Source organism: Pantherophis guttatus, chromosome 3 (assembly GCF_059756535.1).
Source record: "Pantherophis guttatus breed Tessera chromosome 3, ASM5975653v1, whole genome shotgun sequence".
Taxonomy (NCBI): domain Eukaryota; kingdom Metazoa; phylum Chordata; class Lepidosauria; order Squamata; family Colubridae; genus Pantherophis; species Pantherophis guttatus.
The window spans coordinates 121,909,703-121,933,338 of NC_142065.1; the positions used below are offsets into that span (position 1 = coordinate 121,909,703).

At 41.3% G+C, this 23,636-nt stretch overlaps 1 protein-coding gene across 2 annotated transcripts; it reads left to right on the plus strand.

Annotated features, from left to right (window-relative positions):
• Nucleotides 1-23,633, plus strand: TADA2B (transcriptional adaptor 2B). 2 transcript variants are annotated; one of them, XM_034411718.3, is made up of 2 exons: nucleotides 1-516; nucleotides 21,899-23,633. In XM_034411718.3, exons 1-2 carry the CDS (start codon nucleotides 247-249, stop codon nucleotides 22,889-22,891), a joined length of 1,263 nt encoding a protein of 420 aa, XP_034267609.1. In that variant the 5' UTR covers nucleotides 1-246; the 3' UTR covers nucleotides 22,892-23,633. The 2 variants fall into 2 exon arrangements, 1 of the variants encoding a protein (XP_034267609.1); XR_015733572.1 differs by lacking the exon at nucleotides 1-516 and adding an exon at nucleotides 15,832-19,125.
• Nucleotides 23,634-23,636: the final 3 nt, after the last annotated feature.

Here is a 23,636-nt window from a genome sequence, read left to right on the forward strand (position 1 = left end):
CTCCGTCGCTAGGCAACAAAAGTTGCTTTTGTCAACCAATGGGAAGAAATTAAAAGAAGCGAGGCTTGATTGGATGTTGCGCGTGAAAGAGCACAAGAAATTTCGAAGTCGATTGGCTATTTCTTCCTGGGACACACCCACAAAATTCTGCCTCGATTAGTGGGCGGGAGTTGGTCCCTGTCGCAAACGTGGACGTCAAACCTTTGCTGCTCTTTTTACCTCTTGGGGCGGGGGGAGGAAAGCAAGATGGCGGAACTAGGGAAAAAGTATTGCGTGTACTGCTTGGCTGAGGTCAGCTCGCTTCGTTTCCGCTGCACCGAATGTACCGATATCGAGCTTTGCCCCGAATGCTTCTCAGCGGGCGCCGAGATTGGCCCGCATAGGCGCTGGCATGGCTACCAGCTGGTAGATGGTGGGCGTTTCACTCTCTGGGGTGCCGAGGCCGAGGGTGGCTGGAGCAGCCGCGAGGAGCAACTCTTACTGGATGCTATCGAGCAGTTCGGCTTCGGCAACTGGGTGAGAAGTTCCATGCTGGTTTGTCGGCCGGCCCTGTCCTTCCGCGTCGGGGAAATTATGTTCCCATAGTGGCTCAATTCACATTTTTAATAGCACGATTGTTGTTCATGGAGCTGGGCCCTTGTTTTGCTAAGGGAAAAAATGGCTGGAAATAGTTGGGCAAAGCTAAAGACTTATTCTGATCAACATTCAAAACACAGGTCAAGCAATAGAGTAAATACAAATCTCAATTTTATCGTTGAATTTAAAATTAACCTAAATTCATCTGTATCATATCTCTGTAATCAGACCACTGCCTTTCAAGCTATCCAGTAATTCCATAGAATAAAAATAATTGTACAAAAATATGGTGAATATATGTTCAAAATGCTGCAGCTCACATTTGGATAGCCCAAAACCATACAATCATGTTTTAGCCACTTGTCCTGAAAAGTATGTACCTTGTCTTGCCCAAAGCTGTGAACATAGCACCCACTTTCACATTGCAAAAAGATATTAATAAGTAATCAAATGTCTGGTTCCAAAAACATACATAGCCACCCCAAATCATATGTTCACATGTCATGGAGAATCCTTGATATAATGGGAATGTATTTTATTCAGTTCAAGAAGTCCTTGGTGCTCTCTAAGGTTGCTTGTTTTCTTGCAAACTCTTCATCACACAAACTAGGTGATGACATTTATCTAGTTTGCGTAATGAAATGTCTGCAAGAAAACAAGCAAGCTCAGAGAGCACCAAGGACCCCATATCCAACTCTGAGCTCCAAATATTCTCTTTTATTAGTTCAGACTTTATCTGTTTGTGACCTACTATTCAATAAGACTTGCATATTTCCAAGAAAATATGCAATAAAATAAGAAAAGTGTATGGAAAAATCTTTTAAAAAACTTAAAAATCAAAATTATGCTAAGATACACCTGTAAATTATAACTAAATGAAAATTCATGTAACTTTATGAGAGATTGAAATTAAGGAGATCTTGCTGCCAGACTGTTTTTAAATTATTTGAGGTCTATAGATAGACCTCTGAATAGATGAGATATTTCAGAAATTGAACCACGTAATAGTGAACATTCTTAATTAAAATACAATGTTCTATCACCATCCATGTAATAGGTCTTTGTCAGAAATTCAGCCTTTCATTGCATTTGTCAATATTTAGACTGCTGAAATGGGATTACATCATAGATCATTTGGATCTATGGTTGTATGATTTTTGGTGGCCTAAAATGATTTGGGATATAGATGCTTTATTATTATAGTTCATTGAAGTCAGACAGATGTTTAGACTGGATTTGGCATTTTCATCCACTTATTGAGTCTTTCCCAAGGACCTAGGATAGGGAGATGTTGTTATTTAATGGTATTAAATGTATTGTTGCAAGTTATCTTTGGAATTGACTGCTGGTAATTTGTCAATGGCAATGGCCTTCAAATGGTGCTCCAAAAGTTTTTGGGATTGGTACTAACTTTGTTTTATTTTGCCACAGTTGTTCTGCTTCTTTTTGCAAGTCTTTTTATTTTGTGATTTTCTCCAGTTCTTTCTCTTCTGTTCTGCTGTTGCCTGTTTTCATATACTGCCATATCCAGTATCCATGCTTTATTGACTATTTGTCAACAATTATTAAGTCTGGTATGTTATGTGGCAGGTGATTATCTCTTTCAAATCTAAAATCTGTGAGTACTTTAGCCCCTTCATTTTCTATTATTTTGTCTATTTTACAATCCCACCAGTTCTTGCTTGAAGATAAATGGTATTTCTTGCAGACATTCCAGCACACCATTATTGCTAATTTATCATGTGATTGTTTGTAGTCAGTCTGTGGGATCATCTTGCAGTAGCTAACAAGTGGTCCATATTTTTTTCAGGTTGCAGAGATGGCATTTCCTACCTGTTGCTATTTTCTCAAGTCGGGTTTGTATGCGTTTGTTCTTAAGGCTTGGTCTTATGGAGGCAGAAGCAGTCCCTCTGTCTTTCTTCAATTTTCCTACTCTTAGCCACTGCCAGATCTTGATTATTTTTTGTTTTGCCTTATTGGTTTATTTAAAAAAAAAACACACTGGCTATGTAATGTTTTGTCTTGCCCAATCTCTTTTCTATTCTTCATTTGATCTTTCTTGTAGGCCACTTTGGTCCCTTCAGTACTCAGTAGGCCTTCATGGTGTACTAGCTTCATGGTATACTAGGTTCAGTGCATCTTCTTCACTGTCCTTCAGATATTCTTCCAATGCCCTTTTTTCTTCTTCAACTGTCTGGTGTACTTGCAGCATTCCACGCCCACCGATATTCCATGGTAGGTAGAATCTGTCAATGTTGCTACAAGGATGAAGGGCATGATTCATTGTCATTATATTTCTGGTCTTCCTATCCAAGGCTTTTAGTTATTCTTCAGTCCAATCCACTATTCCAGCTGTGTAATTAATGACTGGAATAGCCTAGGTGTTAATTGACTTTCCTCCACTGAGTTTGGACTTTAAGATCTTCCCTTGCATTATAATGTATTGACTTGTATATGGAGATTCTCAGTCATCCAGGTCATGGTTGTACCAAAGGTGCTTTTTCTGGACTTTATGGAAAAAAGATTTCGTGTGCTTGATGTAATTGACTTGAAGGATGCCTAGGTATTTGTAATGATAATCTTCATCCAACCTTTTGATGCTATTTACATATATACATATATAATACAAAAATCATCCAAAAGAAGACAAAAAAGAAAAAAAGGACAAAAAACACAAACCAATCAAAACATTAAAAAAGGTGCATCAAAACACACATACATATATTATCCCCTCTAGTTGAATACTGATTAATACATTATAACATTAATTCCCACCCCTTGTGAAACACGGCCTCTTTAAATTACTAAATCTATTTGCAAACTATTGACCTGGCTTCTATGTTACATTAATGACAAAGTAGTTAACAGGAAGAAGAATACTAAAACAAAACAAGTTTCAAAACTCTGTGTTAGCAAACTGTTATTGTAATCCACTTGTAGAAAGTTTACTATAGCATCTGATCTATCCCAAACCATCCTAAAAGTTATAATTTATCCTGGATCGACTATCCACGCTTACTTCTTAATGCGATCTCTTATAGAGTTGTTAAGTATAATAGATTCAGTTTCCGGAATAAGCCTATCTTCCAATCAAAACCCAGAGGGAATAAAGAACAAAGAAAGTATGTTTTCTTCTATATTTCAATCCAAGATTATAAGAAAATAAAAATAAAGTCCAGATATTTTGCAAATTCAAAAAATACAGAGATCCAGTAATGAGTCTAAAAACTCTTTACATATCCCCAAATGCTGCCATGCTTTCATGCGAAGGGAACAGAATTTATCCAGAATAACATATATCAAAAAGAAAGAAAAAGAAAAAGCAATTAGAGTCTAGTAAGAGGTTGAAATACACTGTGTGCACAATTATTAGACAAGTGAGTATTTTGACTATTTCATCATTTTTATGCATATTTTCCATTTCTAAGCTGTATAAACTTGAATGCTTAGTGGATATAAGCAAATCAGCTGATGTGTATTTGTGTAATGGAGAGTGTGGTCTAAGGAGATCAGCACCCTATATCAAAGTGTGCATAATTATTAGGCGGCAGCTTTTCCTCAGGCAAAATAAGCCAAAAAAGTGATTTAACATTTTTTAACAAGAGAGTCAACACTTTTTTTATTGAATGATAAAGTATTATAAAATACAAAATACAAAGGAAATAGAAAAGCAAAAAGACAGATTTAACTGACTCTGAAGTCAAAAATTGTAAAAAGTCTTTCAGAGGGATTCGGCACTCTTGAAATTGCTAAGATATTGGGGCATGATCACAGAACCATCAAACGTTTTGTTGCAAATAGTCAACAGGGTTGCAAGAAACGTGTTGAGAAAAAAAACCACGCATATTAATTGCCAAAGATTTGAGAAGAAATCCAGAACTGCATATTCCACAACTGCAACGTACCTGGAGTGCCCAGAAGTACAAAGTGTTCAGTGCTCAGAGATGTGGCCAAGGTAAGGAAGGCTGAAACCGAACCACCACTGAACAAGCTACATAAGATGAAACAGCAAGACTGGGCCAAGAAATACCCGAAGACAGAGTTTTCAAAGGTTTTATGGACTGATGAGATGGGAGTGACTCTTGATGGGCCAGATGGATGGGCCCATGGCTAGATCAGTAATGGGCATAGAGCTCCACTTGGATTCAAATGCCAGCAAGGTGAAGGTGAGGTACTGGTATAGGCTGGTATTATTAATGATGAGGTAGTTGGACCTTTTGGGGTTGAAGATGGACTCAAAATCAACTGCCAAACCTACTGCCAGTTTTTAGAAGACGCTTTCTTCAAGCAGTGGTACAGGAAAAAGTCTGCATCTTTCCAGAAGACCATGATTTTTATGCAGGACAATGCTGCATCACATGCATTGAAGTACTCCACTGCATGGCTAGCCAGTAAAGGCCTTAAAGATTAAAGAATAATGACATGGCCCCCTTCCTCACCTGACCTAAACTTGTGGGCCTTTCTTCTTCTTTTTTTTTTTTGTTTCTCAATATTGTTACTACCTTACAAAATATTGTTTCTCTATCCATCATCTCTCAACCTTTCTAGAATTTCATCATTTATTTATTTTTTTGGGTGATTCTTTTATATTTCTCTTTTGGAATCCTATATGACTTTCTAACATTTTTACACAAACTGATTATTCCCTCTATCTTATCCTTTATCTCCTTCTGCTGCATCTTTTGAATATCCATCCATAACCCTTTCTTTGTTTTTGTGAGCTCCTCCTTTCCCCCCTCTATTTTATTATAAGCTCTTAAAGGATTGTCTATCTGATTTTTAGTATTTGTCATTGCTGTCTTTTCAATATTTTTCTCTGCTTTTAACTTATTTTTATCTTTTTGTAGTTTATTTTGAATTGTCTCTTCCACTACTCTTTCTAATTTCTCAGCTGTCTTCTGTGTATCATATTCATCTTTTCCCACCATTTGTTGAGTGCCCTCTACTTTCACATCTTTATCTTTAAATATTCCCATCAACTTCTTATAGTTTTTTATCGCTATTTCTAACATTTCTTTATAAAATTTTATTGTCTCCTGCTAGGTTATTTTGTAATAAATTAATATCCCTCGAATATCCCAGTATCCCAATATCTAAAAACTCAAAAATAAATAAATAAATAAATTATTAGAAAGATTTTATCAAGCCCAGAGTTATTTCTCCAAGTCTCCAAAATGTCTATAAATTTGTGCTTTTCAGTCTTTATAATTTCCAATTTACACCTTCCCAATTGTCCAGATTTTAAAATCTTATTTTTCTTTTTCTTTTTTTCCTTTCTCCCCCTTCTCTCTTTTCTTCTTTTGCTTTGTAAAATGATCTATCACGTAATGTTAATAACCCAAATCCAATATAGCCCATCAAGTTTCTTCCAATCTTTCAAATCTGCTTTTCAGTGTATTGTTCCAGTAGAGTTTTAGTGTTTAATTTAATTTGCCTTCTGAATCTTCAAGCAGCTCAATAAATATTTCCCAGCATTCCAATTGCCTACTAAGATAAAATCAAGATCAGATAGCTTTCCAGATGTTATTTCTCTTCATTTCCTTTTGGATTTTGTACAATGCAGTAAATTTCTTCCTTCAGTAGATGGCTCCCCTGCTCCCAATTCCAGCCTTCCACAGAATATAAAAAACCAAAAACAGCTGATTGTCATCCAATCAGGGAAGTTCGAGATAAAGTTTAGAAAAGCGATTTCTCTCAATAGTCACTTTTCACAATGTTGTTTGGCTTTTCCAGGCTTTCTGTGTTTTAAATAATCCTTTAGGTTTTTCTTTTACTTCTAAATCTTTAATCTTCCTCTTTAGTTTTTAGTCTTTACTTTTTCTCCATAAATCCAATCGCTGCTTTTTTAGTGTTTGGAGATCATTTTGGAACTTTAAGTTAAGTCTCTAAGGTAACAGTTGGAAATTTCTCACCCAGTTTCACTGCTCTGCCCACACACCGCTCCAACACAACTTAGTGTCCCGATTGTCGCAGCTTGACACTTGTGACTGACCAAAAATGGCCGTCGTCACTGCTGCTGTTCAGGAGAGCTTTCTTCAGATCAATAAGAAAATAGCATTTTCCTCACGATTGACAGGCACCTCTCCTTTCTTCACCTCCCCTCCAGGGAGACTTAACTCCATATGGTCTGTGAGCAAGCAGTTGCCAGCTGCATTTCACAGAGTCCTGCAGAGCTCCGCTATTTTCCAGCTGTTCTTGCCGCAACATCAACTGGAAGTCGATCTTGTGGGCGCTTCTTAAATGGGAGATTTATGGGAAACAGTACACCTCTCTAAACAGTGTCTATGAGGCTGTGGTTGCTGCTGCAAAAAAGTTATCGTCAACAGATCAAGAAACTGATAGACTCCATGAATGGAAGGCTTATTACATTATTGAAAAGAAGAGTGGCTATATTGGTCACTGATTTTTTTTTTGAACTGTCAGAAATGTTTATTTGTACATTTTCAGTTGTTAATTTATTATTCTCACTTTAACAGATGCAAATAAATGAGTGAGATGGGCACATTTTCGTTTTTCATTTAATTGCATAATAATTCTGCATACCAATAGTTGCCCAATAATTGTGCACACGGATATTCTCCTAAGAAAGCCAAAACTTCACTTTTATTTTCTTAAATATTCAGGTTTGAGGTTTATTAACATTTTCAATTGACAGAGAGCGCTGTAGTTGTTTAATAATAAAATTAATCCTTCAAAATACAACATAACTAATATTGTGCACAGTGTAAATCAGCAATCACTAATCAACTTTCAAAGCAAAAAGCAAAATGAAACCATAGATTCGAAAAGTGAAAGTTAGTCCTCTGGCAAGCTTAGAAAATGAAATTACTGACAGGAAGGTGTATATGCTCAATGACCCAGTAACCTTGATCGCTTCTAGAAGGAATTGGAAATAAGCCCCCCACTTCCCAACTGGGTCCATGATTGTCCAAAAGCCAACTTGGGTCATTCCTAACTATTCCCATTCAAAACCAGGTAGCAGCACTGCCAAAGAACCATCTCATCAGCAGCTCTTATTGTGCAGCAACCTCCTTGAAAGGATGAGCTTCATAGGGCATCTTGATTCTGTTTTCACTATTTTTCCAGTTGATGGTGAGGGTGGTAAAATTCTCTAATCCAAACTCCACTACAGTATTTTGGCTATATATACAGACAGTTCTAATCAGTGATTCTATGCTAGTTTTTATCCATATAGTTTCAGATCATTCATGTAAATGAGATGGGATAGCCTGCCAGATGTTTTTGATGTTTTGATCATGGCCTGGCTTGTTCAGTATTGTTGACAGAGGAATCGGTGCAACACAAATAGCAATATTAATTAATCCTTGAAAAATTCCTCTCGATAATAGCCTCTCCCAGTCAAACATATTGACTGGCAACTGTATCTGTATCTTCCATTCTGCTATTGATCTTTGCACAAGACTTCTACTGACTACTGACTCTTGCTTATCCAATAATGTGGCAAGTACTCAAATGTTTTTTCTCTTGGGTTTTAACTCTTGTTGAAAATAAATTGTAATGAGAGTTTTCCAATAAAATGTTGAAAAAATATTTAGTGCTTTCAAAACTATCAACCGTGAGCAGGACTTGTTCACTTGTAGCTATTTATTATATTATCACAGAGTCCTCGACTTGTCATTTAGTTATCATTCAAAATTACTACAGACCTACCTTGGGGCTAGTTATGACTCAGATTCAAAGTTCCAATGGTTGCTGCTCCCCCCAAGGTCATGTGACATAACTTTGTGGACTCAGCAACATGGCTGAATTTACAGCCATTTGCAGTGTTTCATAGTCACATGACCATGTTTTATGATGATTTTGCCAAAAACTGGTACCTGTGGTTTTTGGCAAAACCATGCTCAGAGTGAACCATTGATTGGTTTAATAACCATTGTATTGAATCAGTCGTGTGACCAAACTGTTTTACAACTGTCACAACTTACGACCAGGATGGGTAGGCTCTATTAAGATCATAAGTTGGGGACTACCTATACCAGAATTTGATTCTGTCCTTGAGAATAAAGTGAAATTTCTGAAAGTTTCTTAGACCATGGAAAGTAAAAAATGTGAGGAAGGGACTCATAATAGTCCTGCTTTTTAGTCCTTAGAAAAGGGGCAGTTAAGGCTTTTGACATGCTTTTGAGATGTTTCTTGAGCTGGCTTACCGTGAATGGGTGACATCATACCAAATGCTGTTTCTTGGTTAACTTAATCCAGGTTTACTCCATTAATCCAAATTTATGAATCTGCATGAACATTCCAAACGATAAATTTATAACACTCTGCTAGGCAATAATGCGGTTAATTAACTTGTAAAAATAACTTTTAAGCAGATCACAGTTTACTCAACCAAATATAAAGGATGCTTAAGTGGGACTGAGATATTTTTAAAAAATTGGTTCCATAATATCCATAACATCCAATTCACCCTATGAGGTCCTCAGGTAAATTTTGCATCCTGTATTTTTTTTTTTATTTATAATGAACACCTGCTATAACACTTTCTCTGGTATACTTAAGATCAACATTCATGATTAATGGTAGTTCTATAAAAGTTACAATAATCTTATTGTAAGGGCAACATATTTTTTAAAAGTACTCCAAATAAAGATGGATTTATAATAGTATTATTAAAATAAAAATAAGCATTCCTTTTTAGATCCATGCAATCACTTATTTCGGGGTAGAGTTGGGATGACTGGATGGAGCTGAGCGTTTATTGGCTAGATGCCCTTTCTGAGACCATGCCGAGCAGATATTTTTTCTTTGCGCTCTAGGAGAGAAATATCTGCACTATTCTAGGATTGAATTATTTACCTTCCAAGTGGGACACTAGAGTCTTCATCACTAAGCCACCACACTTCTCAGTATTACTATAATAATATTGATAGTATTAATAAAATTAAAGTTTTAATGTGATTTCCTGAAGTGGTAACTTGGTTCATGCTGAAGATTTTATATTTAGAATATACTGCTGATACTGTAATTTGATTGTGAATTGTAAGTTTGCCTTGTTTCTCATTACAGCTAACCCTAATAGGAATTGATCACTATTGCTGGTATTCCTTATGCCAATCAAGCTTGTATTTTGTATATATAAAATAGTCATAAAATAATCAAAACCACCCCCTATAATTAGCAATGACTAGTAGAGTAAAATCTGTACAGTAGTGGCCAAAATTGTGGAAACCTTTTGGGAAAAGTGTATTTTTTAAAACTAGCTAATGACACCACTTTTTTTTTGTAGTACCATAAAATTATATATTAATTTAATTTAATTTTTTAATTTTAATTTGATTTATATGCCGCCCTTCTCCGGAGACTCAGGGCGGCTTACAATGTGTTAAGCAGTAGCCTTCATACTTTTGTATATTTATACAAAGTCAGCTTATTGCCTCCACAAACTGGGTCCTCATTTTACCTACCTTAGAAAGGATGGAAGGCTGAGTCAACCTTGAGCCTGGGGAGATTCGAATTTACAGTAATTGCAGACAGCTGGTGTTAATCACAATGCTTTTAGTCTGCTGAGCCACCGGGCCCCATATATCAATGGAAAGATAATTTAATCAGGGGTGAAATGTAAAATGTGTTACTACCGATTCTGTGGGCATGGCTTGGTGGGGGTTAATGTGACTGGGTGGGCGTGGCCAACTTTTTTTTTTAACTTTTCAAAGCATTTTTTCTAATGCTTCGAAAAGCCTCTCTGCCGATCAGGCAACTCAGCTGGGATCGTCAGAGACTTTTCAAAGCATTTTTTTTTTACCACCTCTTCGGCCAAGAGGTTGCAGAAAAAAATGCTTTGAAAAGCCTCTGAGGATCCCAGCTGAGCCGCACAATCATCAGAGGCTTTTTTTTTTACTTTCAAAAGCATTTTTTCGTTGGAAGAGGTTGTAGAAAAAATGCTTTTAAAAGTAAAAAAAAAAAAAAGCCTCTGATGATTGTGCGACTCAGCCAGGGTGGATTTGATTTAAATCAAACTGATTTAAATCACGATTTAAATCACGATTTAAGTCACTAGTCAGTAAGGCTTGATTTAAATCATAGTTTTCTACATAAAGACTAATTCTTGCTGGTATAACTTTAATATGCAAGTAGATGAAGATTTGTAGAATAACAACTTTTCAAATTAGTTTTTTTATCCCCAGTTTAATAGGTTAATCATTCATATTTGGACAACTTTTCTGTTGTACTTAGGAAGGAGAAAAATAATCATTACCTTAATAACAACAATTTAAATAGATTTTTTTCAACTGAAACAATAATATTACAACATATGTTATTTGCTTAAACAAACATCCATGTTTGTTAACTAATTTGGCTAAACAAAATATATATATATTAAGAAACTTAGACTGTCAGCCCAGCCTACACATGAAAAACTTAAATACTGTCCTCTGTAGCTCACTCGTCATCTTCATCTTCTTCTTTGTTCATAATCTGGAAAAGAAAAACAAGCTTTCCTGCTTTATCGGGTCCCAAACGATTTCTCAATTTAGAATGAATGAGTCCAAAGGAAGAAAATATTCTTTCAACGCCTGCAGAAGAAGCTACTGCTGTTAAAAGTGAAATCATTACTTGAACAGTCTCTAAATCCAAGTGCTTAAGTGACTTCCACCAGTTCACTGGTGTGACTTTCTTTAAAATATTTTCAGCAAACATGTATTTCTTTAATGGTTCCCCCTTAGCTTTGAAGTTTATTATAGTTGGCATTACAGATGGATGATTGCTGGATACCCATGTCATAGCTAACTCCTCTTCCTCAGCACTTAAATTTTGACCCTGATACTGGATATTGACAATATTTGCCAAAAAATGAGCTGGAGACAGTACTTGTCCCATTCGTATTTTTAATGCTTGTAATTTAATTCTGTCCATGTGTAGTTCTGTTTTTAAGTGTTCACTCAGTTCCTTCCAAATTTCAACAGCATCAGCATTAAAACAGCTATTTTTCTGTATTTTGTTTAAAGCTTCAGAGATGGGTTTCAGGATGCTCAGCATATGTTCAACATTTCTCTTAAGCCCAATGTTGAGGATTTTGGCCGTGACAGTGCCACTATTTTATCTCGATTTTCTTCACAAACTGTCATCAGAATAGGCCAGTTCTTGATATACTGCTCAAAACAGTCCATCACAGAGTTCCATCTAACATCTTGTGGGAGCATTAGCTTGGTTCCACCCATCCTTTTCAGAGCTGCTGCAGCAAAATGATCGTTACGGAAGTATTTAGCAATTTCAACAACATTAGTCTTTATTTCTGGAACACTTATTTATTTTTATTTTATTTATTTATTAGATTTTTATACCGCCCCCTCTCCCGAAGGACTCGGGGCGGTGAACAGCCAAAGTTAAAAACATACAATATAAACAATTAAAATACGTTTAAAACAGAATTAAATCTAAAATGGCTCCCCAATTTAAAATGCCTTACCCATACCCCTATAAAAAGACGAATTTAAAATTTAAAAATTTAAAATTTCCACATTTAAAAAGGGGGAAGATTTAGGCCAGGCCAGCTTGATAAAATAGAAAGGTCTTAAGCGCGCGGCGGAAGGTGCGCAGATCCGGGATCCTACGTATCTCCGGGGGGAGCTCGTTCCAAATCGTAGGTGCCCCCACAGAGAAGGCTCTCCCCCTAGGGGCCGACAGCCGACATTGTTTGGCCGACGGCACCCGGAGGAGCCCCTCTCTATGGGAGCGTACTGGCCGGTGGGAGGCTATTGGTGGTAGCAGGCGGTCCCGTAAATAACCAGGTCCTAAGCCATGGAGCGCTTTGAAGGTGATAACCAGAACCTTGAAGCGCACTCGGAAGACCACCGGGAGCCAGTGCAGCTCGTGCAGGAGAGGTGTCACATGGGAACTCCATGTCGCTCCCATCACCACCCGCGCGGCCGCACTCTGCGCCAGTTGGAGCCTCCGAGTGCACCTCAAGGGGAGCCCCATGTAGAGAGCGTTGCAGTAATCCAGACGAGAAGTAACGAGGGCATGAGTGACTGTGTGTAAGGAGTCCCGATCTAGATAGGGACGCAACTGGCGGATCAGGCGAACCTGATGAAAAATCCTCCCGGACACGGCCGTCACATGCTCTTCTAACGACAGCCGTGAATCCAGGAGGACACCCAAGTTGCGAGCCCTATCCGTGGGGGCCAATGATTCGCCCCCAATAGTCAGCGATGGCATTAGCTGACTATATCGGGACGTCGGAAACCACTTAAGTCTTTGGCTAAGAGGTGCAGCAAATGAGCACTGCAACCATATGTTATTAGTTTTGTATTCCCTTCCTGCTCTTCTAAATTTCTTCTCATCTTGGATACAGTTGCAGTATGGTCTGTGACCAAACTGCGTACTAGACATTTTGAACAGCCAATTTTTGTTCACATGTTGTTATAGCTTTTACTGCCACTTCTTGTAAGTATTTTGCTGTGTGTGCATTTCCTGACGTATCAATTGTTTGTGCAAGGAAGACTTTCCCTTCTTCTGTTGTTATACAAGCATATACAATAGGATCATTGTGGACATTACTCCACCCATCAATACTTAGGTTAACAATTCTACCCTCCAGAGCTGTTGCACATTGCTCCATTTCTCTGTCATACACTTTATCCAGCAGTTTCCCTGCAACATCTGCTCTGCTGGGTGGACTGTATCCTGGTCTCAGTGACTGAACCATATTAATAAAATTTGGGTTCTCAGTCAGACAGAAAGAAGAGTTCGTTGCATAAACAAACTGGGCAATTTTTTCCTCAATTAACTCTTTTTCTAATCTGCTAGTTTTTATCACAAACTTATTTATGGTGGTTCCAGGAGGGAAGGGGTTTTTTTCTTTCTTTTAGATGATAGTGATATGTGGCTGTGGGTGTCTGATGATGATGATACTAATGAAGCACTATCCTGGACGGATAACTCTGACACTGTAGAACAGGAGGATGGTGATCTTGAAGGTGGATAGTTCTCCTCCCAGACAGGGAACGGCAGGCAGCGCCGGGTAGACTCTGTCGTTTGACCAATCAGGACCGGGTCTGCAAGAGTTTAGGCCCCGCCCTTCCTGTCGTTCCCCAGTTTATCGACTCGGTCGACTTGGACACTTGTGTCTCCTGCTTCTTCTGAGATCGAAATCTAGGAATCTTAAAATAAATTGCAAAAGGGCAGAATTAGCGTCTTGGAGGAGCCTTGCTGCGATCCCGGCTTGAAAGAGGGCTCTCTTTCGCCCGCGGCCACCCGATCGCCGCTTCTAACTGCCGGCTGGCATTTTCAGGCAGGGCTCACGAGTTCGCTCCGTAGCCCTGGCCTGCACCGCGCTGTATTGCCCTTCCGAAATCAGACGCTTTTGGCTGCATTTTGAAGCCTTCGCTTCGCAGCTCCCCCCACCGCTCCGAATTCCACTCGCTGCTTGGAGCCGCTTGCCGCTTGCCTCTCGGACCGCTTGGGCGCAGTGAGTACTAAAGGCGGCCATTTTAAAATTGGTTTTGGCGCCAACGGGGGTAATTTCAAGATGGCTGACTCCCGTTCCTCAAGAAGTGGTCGTGGGGCGGGCGCTCATCAGGATAGGAAGCGCCATAACAGCGATCCGGGGGAAGGGACCTCAGGCCTACACCGAGGCCATAAGAAGTCCAAACTGCCATCTGCCCCTCCAGAAAAGTCAGCTCTGGCCCGGAAGGATGAACAGCGCCGCCATAGGGCCCTGGAAAGGGCGGTCCAGAAGGCCCAGATTCAGGCCTCCAAACAAGGCTTGCCTTCTCCCGCCGCTTCCACCCCTCAGGTTTCTGCTGGGGTTTCTAGTGCTCAGGCCCAGCCCCAGATTTGCCATAGATCTGCTCTTTCTCCAGATCGCTTTTCCTCAGGGATTTCTCCGGCTCCTGATGAAGCGGCCATTTTATTTGCAACCTTGCCTCAGGAGGGCCATTCTCCTGCTGCTGTGCTTCCAGACCAAGGGGAGGATATTCCTTCCACTCATCCTCCCCCCCCTCCTCCTCCTCCCCCCTCCAGTGACTCCCTGCCTTCCACCATTTCCCCTGCTCTGGCTTCTCTCATCGCAACTGCCATCCGTCAGGGTATCTCCGAAGGCCTACAACAGCGTGCAGAATCTGATATTTTAGACTGCTCGAGCCAAGTCAGTCATTTATCACGGGGGGTGGAGGCTTCGCCCCATCTGGAGAGACCATCTTCTCCTGCTTCTGCCAGCCAGATATCCCTTTCTGCGGAGGACCTCGCCCTAGACCAAGAATGGTCCGAAGATGAAGGTCTAGCTCCCGACCAGCCGGCCTTTATAGGCCTCTTCAAACCTCATCTCTTCCGCTCCTTGCTGTTCAAGGCTTTGTCTGTTACCAAAATGTTACCAGCTCCTTCTGCTTCCACAGGGAATCCATCATCTGAGGATCCTTCTGCTTCTCTTTTCGCAGAACAACCAGCTCGTGTTGATACCTTGCCTGCACCTAAACTCTTCTTAGATGTGGTGAAGAGACAGTGGTCATCGCCAGGCTCTGGGCCTCTGCCCAATTCCCAAGACAAAAAGTTCTATGCTACTGCTTCTGACCTTTCTGACTTGTTGCAGGTGCCGAATGTGGACTCTCCAGTTGTCGCCTTGGCTTCTACATCTCATCTGGCAGGTCCTCCTGAGGAGTCCTTGCGTCCGGAGGACAAGCGAGCCGAGCGGACCCTTATCAAAGGACACCAGGCCTCAGCATGGGCGGTAAGAACCGCCTCGGCGGCATCTTTTTTCAACAGGGCCTCCATTTTGTGGCTCAAACAGCTGCAGGATCGCCTTCCGGCCTCCGACTCACGTTCCCACCAGGACATTAATAAAATTTTGGCGGCCGTCGAATTTTCGGCCGACGCTACTCTTAATACGGCCCGTTTTGCAGCTAAGGCCATTGGGTCTTCTGTTACCTCCCGCAGGCTCCTCTGGCTGCGCCACTGGCAGGCTGACGCCAGGAACAAGTGGCGCCTGGCTGCCTCTCCTTATGAAGGAGCTAACCTTTTTGGTTCTTCCCTGGATCCAATTTTGGTAGAGACTAGGGATCACAAGAAGATCTTTCCCGTGGTCTCCCGTCGGTCGGACTTTCGGCAACAATCCTATCAACGGTCCCAGTCCTTTCGCCCGACTGACACCGGCGTCTCATTCAACCGATCCTCTCGCAACTTTTCCTCCAGAGGAATGCAAGGCCAAGACTTTCAGGTCAGGTCCTCTTCCAGATTTCCCCCCAGAAGGTCCTTCCGGGGTGGCAAAGGCCGCCCTTTCCACAGGTCCCGTTAGCCGACCTCCAGATTCTCTGGTCGGGGGCCGTCTTTCCTTCTTCTCTGATACCTGGTCTGGTTCTTCTTCCGATCTTTGGGTTCTCTCTACTGTTCGAGAAGGCCTCCGTTTAGAGTTTAAAGCTTCTCCCCCGCGCGTTTTTGTTCCTTGTCCTCTTTCACAGGACTCTGCTTCCCGTGCCCGTATGGCCTCAGCGGTTACCCACCTCCTCCACATCGAAGCCATAGAGGAGGTTCCCCCATCTGAACGTAGGTCCGGTTTTTACTCCCGGCTCTTCCTTGTCCCCAAAGCTTCGGGGGGCTGGCGCGCCATCTTAGACCTGAAGGCACTGAACCGGTACTTAACATACCGCCGGTTCAAGATGCATTCCCTCTCTACTATTCTAGAATGCATTCGGGAGGGGGATTTCCTTGCTTCAGTTGATTTAACCGAAGCCTATTTACATGTTCCCATTTTTCCGCCCCATCGTAAATTTCTTCGTTTTTATTATAGGGGCTCTCATTATCAATATAAAGCTCTCCCTTTCGGTCTTTCTTCTGCACCCAGGGTCTTCACCAAGTTGATGGCGGCCCTTGTGGCCCACATTCGATCCATACCTATTCGCATTTTATTCTACTTGGATGATATTCTTATTCTTTCTTCCTTCATGGGGCCCGGCGGGATGTTTCTACCACGCTCCGCCTTTTTCAAAGTCATGGGTTCCTGATCAACTGGGCCAAGAGCTCCCTGTCTCCCTCGACGCGCATTCAACATTTGGGTGCAGTCATTGACACCCTCTCTTCCACTGTTTTTCTCTCTCCGGCCCGCCAGTCCAGCCTATCTGAGCTGGCGTCTCTATGTTTGGAAGGCCGGCCCATTTCTATTCTCTCCCTTTCCAGGTTCCTGGGCAAAATGGTATCTTCCTTTGACATTGTCCCCTGGTCCCGTTTGCATAGTAGGCTTCTCCAATGGTACCTTCTTCCGTTTCAACGATCCCTTTCAGTTTCTTCCTTGCGTAAGGTTTCTCTTCCCCCTAAGGTTTTGGATTCCTTACGGTGGTGGGGTTCAGAGGCGATCGCCCAGGGTACCCTGTTTAGAGAGCCTCAGAGGATGGTGCTTACCACTGATGCGAGTCTCTCCGGCTGGGGGGCTCACCTTAACTCTCATATGGTTCAGGGCATCTGGGCTGAGGAGGAACGAGGCACCTCCATCAACTTCCTCGAGTTACGGGCTATTTTTCTGGCCTTACGGCATTTCCAACTTCTGCTCCAAGGGCAGCACGTGCTCGTTCTAACTGATAATGTTTCGGCCAAGGCCCATATTAACAAACAGGGTGGAACCCAGTCCCGGACCCTTCTTCGGGAATCTCTACTACTTGGCCTCTGGGCTGAAGCTCATTTAGCTTCCTTACGGGCTGCCCACATTTCTGGTAAAGCTAATATCCAAGCAGATTTCCTTAGCCGCAATCTAGTGGACCATTCCGAATGGAAGCTCCACCCTCTCCTCTTCCAGGACCTCTCCAACCGATTTGGCCGCCCGGCAGTTGATTTGTTCGCTACCAATTTCAATCATCAGGTTCCACGTTTCTTTTCCAGATTCCCGTCCCCAGGCGCGGAGGCGGTGGACGCCCTCCGATCTCCCTGGCCCCAGGGTGTCCTTCTTTATGCGTTCCCCCCTCTTCCACTCATCGCCAGGGTCATCCGGAAGCTCCTGGCGGAGGGGTCGGAAATGGTTCTCATAGCTCCCCACTGGCCCCGTCGGCCATGGTTTTCGGACCTAGTCGCCCTGTCCACTGCCCGCCCCTGGCGGATCCCGGACGACCAGATTTGCCTCCTCCAGGGGGCTCTCTTACACCCAGAGCCCCAATGGCTGCAACTAACCGCCTGGAGACTGAGCGGGAGTTCTTGACTCGGGTCAATATTCCTCCCGCCGCCATCACTACAATGCAAGCTGCCCGGTGCCCTTCTACCACTCGTATCTACGAGTCTACCTGGCGCTCCTTCTCGTCTTGGTGCTTGGCTCGAGGGATCAACCCCACTTCGCCTTCAGTAGCACACATCATCGCTTTCCTCCAGGAGGGCTTTGAATCCGGTCTGGCCCCTTCTACTCTACGTCGCCAGACTGCAGCCTTGGCCTCCGTCTCAGCTTGCGCATCCTTGACAGCCATCACTAAGGATCCATTGATTCGGCAATTTCTCCGGGGGGCCTCCAACCTGAGTCCCCCAGTCGTCCACCGTTTCCCTACATGGGACCTCTCGAAGGTTTTGGCCTCGCTGACTCGCCCGCCTTACGAGCCTCTCCGGTCGGCGTCTTTGAAATTTCTCTCCTTCAAGGTAGCCCTTTTGGTGGCAGTGACTTCCGCTCGTCGCATTTCTGAAATGGCCGCCTTGTCGGTCCGCCAAGACCTATGCGTTTTCCATCACGACAAGGTTGTCCTTCGTTTGGACCCTACTTTCCTTCCCAAAGTTAACTCATTGTACCATCGATCGCAGGAAATTTCCTTGCCCAACTTTTGTCCCAATCCATCTCACCACTTAGAAAGGGCGTGGCACACTCTCGACGTACGCAGAGCCTTGAAAATCTACATCTCACGTTCTGCTTCGTTCCGCAAGACCGAGGCCTTGTTCATCTCTTTTCAACCTACTGCAATGGGATCCAAGGTCTCGGCGCCAACCTTGGGTCGCTGGATCCGGGCCACGATCGCATTCGCTTATGAGTCCCAGTCTCTGCCGGTTCCCAACCGTGTGACTGCACATTCCACCAGGAGCGCCGCCACCTCTGCGGCCTGGGCTACCCAGGCTTCTCTGGAGGAAGTCTGCAGGGCGGCGACCTGGTCCACCCCGACGCCGTTCATCAGACACTACCGTCTGGACGTCTACGCGTCAGCGGATGCGGCATTCGGCAGACGCGTCCTACAACGGGTGCATGAGACCTGATCTTCGGCTCTCCCCGGCTGCCCGCCCTTGGACATCAAGCTTTGGTATGTCCCAGTGCTGCCTGCCGTTCCCTGTCTGGGAGGAGAATGGGCGTTGGTCCTACCTGAGACGCCCGTTCTCTCCCGTAGGAGGGAACGGCAGGCAGCCCCCACCCTATTGGGGATGAGCCGTCGCTGCCGGGGTGGGGCGGGTTCTACTTACCTTTTCCTTATTCTTAGCAGGAGACACGCCAGTCTGCAGTGAAATCCTCGCCGATAAACTGGGGAACGACAGGAAGGGCGGGGCCTAAACTCTTGCAGACCCGGTCCTGATTGGTCAAACGACAGAGTCTACCCGGCGCTGCCTGCCGTTCCCTCCTACGGGAGAGAACGGGCGTCTCAGGTAGGACCAACGCCCATTTCCAGAATCATGAATTCCCCTAAACAAAAAAGTCAATGCTGTTATTTTATTGTTTATACAATTTCTGCTTATTGTACACAGCACTGCCCCAAAAGGAATATTTGCTTTTCTTCATAACTGTACCAAATGACAGTAACATGCAGTAATAATAAGAAATATAATTTTGCTCAAACATGACAGTTCAAGGCAGTCTTTAGAAATATGATTCAATAAAAATGTTTACCAACCTGAAGATCCTGCCTGTTCAAATGTGTTTCTTTGGTCATCTTCATCACAGTACTTCTCATGATGTTGCCTCATTCGGGCCACCAGGCCTTGCATTTCTTTGTTGCAGTGTTTGCAGTTTGCATGCATGCCTGCCTTACTGATAGGTAAAGGAACTTCATTAAAATATTGCCAAACTGGGTCTCTTTTACGGCCTGCTGCCATTATAGGTTTTTTCCTCCAAGGAAAGAATGTGATAAACCTCAGGTAATACACACAAAAAGATCCAAAGCCTTGTCTGTCTGTGGCTGTGCAATATTGTGCTCAGAAAGTTTCACTTTCATTTTGTACTGCTTGTCTGCTTGCCCCTTCCTCCTCACACTTAGTTTCACTTTCTTCTTGTGCAGATCTATTCCACTCCAAACAATCAGAAAAAGTTTCTATTCTATTCACTGAACATCTTGAAACTTAGCACTGAAGGGGTTGATTCTGTATTCATAGGTTTGTAAAACAATAGGCTTAAGGTCTTTTTCTCAACTCTGTTCATGTTATAACATTTTTGCTGTGAAGAAGAGGCATGTGATCTCTGCTGAGTCAAATTCAGTTTTGAGAACTGCAAAAGTAAACCAAGCATCTGTGATATCATCTTGTAGGCAGAGAAACTGCCCAATAATCTTACAAAAACCTCTGGAAGAGCATGATATTGTGAATGGATTAATGGAATTTATTTACCAAAAAAATTAAACATATACAGCCTTATTCTACATAATTAAAAAACTAATCTTTATTTCATGATGGAATAACCTTTGGATGGTAATATATTTTCCTCAAAAAGCATTTTATTTAAAAAAATCCGATTTAAATAAAAAAAATCTGATTTTTTGATTTTTTTTTAAAAAAATCATTGATTTTTATCTACCCTGGACTCAGCTGAGCATTGGGAGGGGGGCGTAGGGATTTTTGCTACCGGTTCTCTGAACCACCCACCGCCATCGCTACCGGATCAGGTGATCCGGACCGAACCGGGAGCATTTCACCCCTGAATTTAATCAAGAATGTAATGCAATAACTTTTATGAAGGATTTGCTATTAGATAACAGTTACAATATAAAGAAGAAAAGTGAAATACATAGAAAAAATGAGATATACAAAAATTATCACCATAGAAAAAATGATATATAAAAATTATCACGTCAGTTAACACTTAGTTCGGTAACCTTTAGCATGAACAACAGCCTTACAACGTCTTCCCGTGGAGTGAACCAAGTATTTTAGTTCTGTAGTTGTTATAATGTGAAACCAAGATTGAAGGATTGCTTCTATTAACTGGTTTTATTGCTGGGTCGCTTCTGACTAACAAGTTTTAGTCGGCTCCATAGATTTTCAATTGGGTTAAGGTCTGGGCTATTCCCAGGCCATTCCAGCAGTGGAATATGAAACTACAAAAAAAAGTGGTGTTATTAGCCATCAAACTTCAAAAATACTCTTTTTCCAAAAAGTTTCCACAATTTTGGCCACTACTGTAGGGACTCCTTTACATACAGACATATCCATTCTAAAATTAAAGAGATTTTTTTTAAATGTAAAAAGTTGAACACCACACATCTACCTTATTACTTATAAATTCTTTATATCAGCATATTGATAGGAATATCTATCATGTTTACCAAATATATGAGTATAAAGTTTTCTTAGAGCTTTGTCTTATTTATATTATTGCCTGAGTTTATAGCTTTTTCTGCCTGCATATTAAATTAATTGATCATCATACTCATCTGTTAATAGGACCAGAAGGAAAACAGTGCCTTTTTCCTCCCAAGAAGTGCTCTGGCATTTAATGGATGTTCCAGGATAAAATTAGACACATATAGAGGCTGCAGGATAGGAAATTGGTTTTCCTTGGGTCATTTCTTCTGACTTAGTATCTTTACATTTTTAACAAGCATAAAATTAAATCTTTGTATTTTAAGATTGGCTTTTCTAAGAATATTTCAATTCATTTGGGAATTTTTGATAAGAGGTTTTTAATGCTCCTGAGCTATGGGAGAAAATGTGCTTCAGCATCATTCATGTAGTACTTGCCAGTATCTTAAAACTGCATTTTCTTTGGGTTGTGGAAGTGCCCTTTGCAGCTGCAACAGGTAAAGCATGTTTAGGTGTTGCTGACAGGTAAGATATACTCCACACATGCTTCAAAGCACCTTTTTCACTTTGAACCTCAAGCACTGCATAGCCCTATTTTTAAAAACTAACTCTAGATCTGTGAAGTACTTCATTACAAAGCTCCATGATTAGCAAAAAGTGAATTTATGGGGAAAGCTTTAGATAAAATTCCTCCAGTTTAGAACCTTCTGTTTGAATCCAGTGAACTTAAATAATACTTTAAGATCACCATATATGAACAAGCACTAGTACTTTGAAGTTCATAGTCATTGGCTGTATTTAAAAGAATGTGAAATGTTGGGTTGTGACAAACATCATAGTTGTGTCTATATCTAGCACATGCATGTCTTGAGACAGGTAATTCAAAAATTGTTTTTCTTTATTGTAGGAAGATATGGCTACTCATGTTGGAGCATCACGAACGCCTCAAGAAGTTATGGAACACTATGTGAGCATGTATATACATGGAAATCTTGGAAAAGCCTGCATTCCTGACGTTATTCCTAATAGAGTGACTGATCATACATGCCCGAGTGGTGGTCCACTTTCTCCAAGCCTTACCATGCCTCTGCCACCTTTAGATATATCAGTGGCTGAACAACAACAGCTTGGATACATGCCACTTCGAGATGATTATGAGATTGAGTATGATCAAGATGCTGAGACTCTAATTAGTGGCCTTTCAGTTAATTATGATGATGATGATGTGGAAATAGAATTAAAAAGAGCTCATGTGGATATGTATGTAAGAAAACTGAAAGAGAGGCAGCGGCGAAAGAACATTGCTCGTGACTACAACTTGGTTCCTGCATTTTTAGGGAAGGATAGGAGAGATAAAGAAAAACCTTCAAAACGCAAAACTACAAAAGAAGAAAAGGAACTGAGGTTAAAATTGAGGTCTCTTTATCAGTTTATGTCTTGCAAAGAATTTGATGATTTCTTTGAAAATCTACACAAGGAAAAGGTGCTTCGAACAAAAATAAGAGAACTCCAGCGTTATCGCCGAAATGGCATAACAAAAATGGAAGAGTCTGCAGAATATGAAGCAGCTAGACACAAACGAGAGAAAAGGAAAGAAAATAAAAACATTGGTACTTCTAAAAGAGGAAAGGATGAGGGTAAAGATGGAGAATTCTCTGCAATTGAAAATCTTCCTGGCTTTGAACTGTTATCTGACCGAGAGAAAGTACTTTGTAACTCTATTAATCTGAGTCCAGCACGCTATGTGACGGTTAAAACTATAATTATTAAAGATCATCTCCAAAAAAGGCAGGGCATCCCCTCAAAAAGTCGCCTTCCTAGTTACTTGGATAAGATACTAAAAAAAAGGATTTTGAATTTTTTGACAGAAAGTGGTTGGATATCCAGGGATGCTTCTTAAATCTTGACTACTTTGAAATAACATCAGTATCAACAGAAGAACCAACATTCGCCATTGATCTAGTTACCAGCTTTTTTTAACATCCAAGATCTTGTAAAAAAACTCACTCAACTGGATTTTTCTGTAATGGATCATGTACATGTTAGATCTTATTTTATGAACCACTTTACATATTACCTTAAAACAGCACACTCTGGGTGAAGTGGTTTGTTTTACCAGTGTATCGGAAGTGAGATGGGAAACTCTGATAATACTTACTGAACTCTACCTCTGCTGCACAAACTTGTATTTTAGACATGATACTGGTTTAAGGTTGCTATTCTTCACACATTTACTTGGAAATATGCCCCACTACACTGAATAGTATTTATTGTCAAGCAAAACCATCAGATAGGGCTGCTTATGTGTCCTACTAAATCTTGGATAATGAACTTAGGCACAAATTACTATTTCATATTGGAAATGTATACTACAAATTTGTTACATTTTTTCCATAAGCCAAGGCATTCTGCTATATTACCACTAGAGCAAAGAGAATGCAAAACTGAGTAATATAAAATGGTTTAACACAGCACACATCATTAAAATGAGTAGACTAGTTCCACAACCTAGCTTGCATAGAATCATTGAAAATGATTTTCAGCAAATAACAGGCATTCTGATTGTAAAACATAGTGGTGGTGAACTAACTGCTTTAATGTATATACTAATGTTCCACTTCTATACAATTTGAAAAATGAAAGGA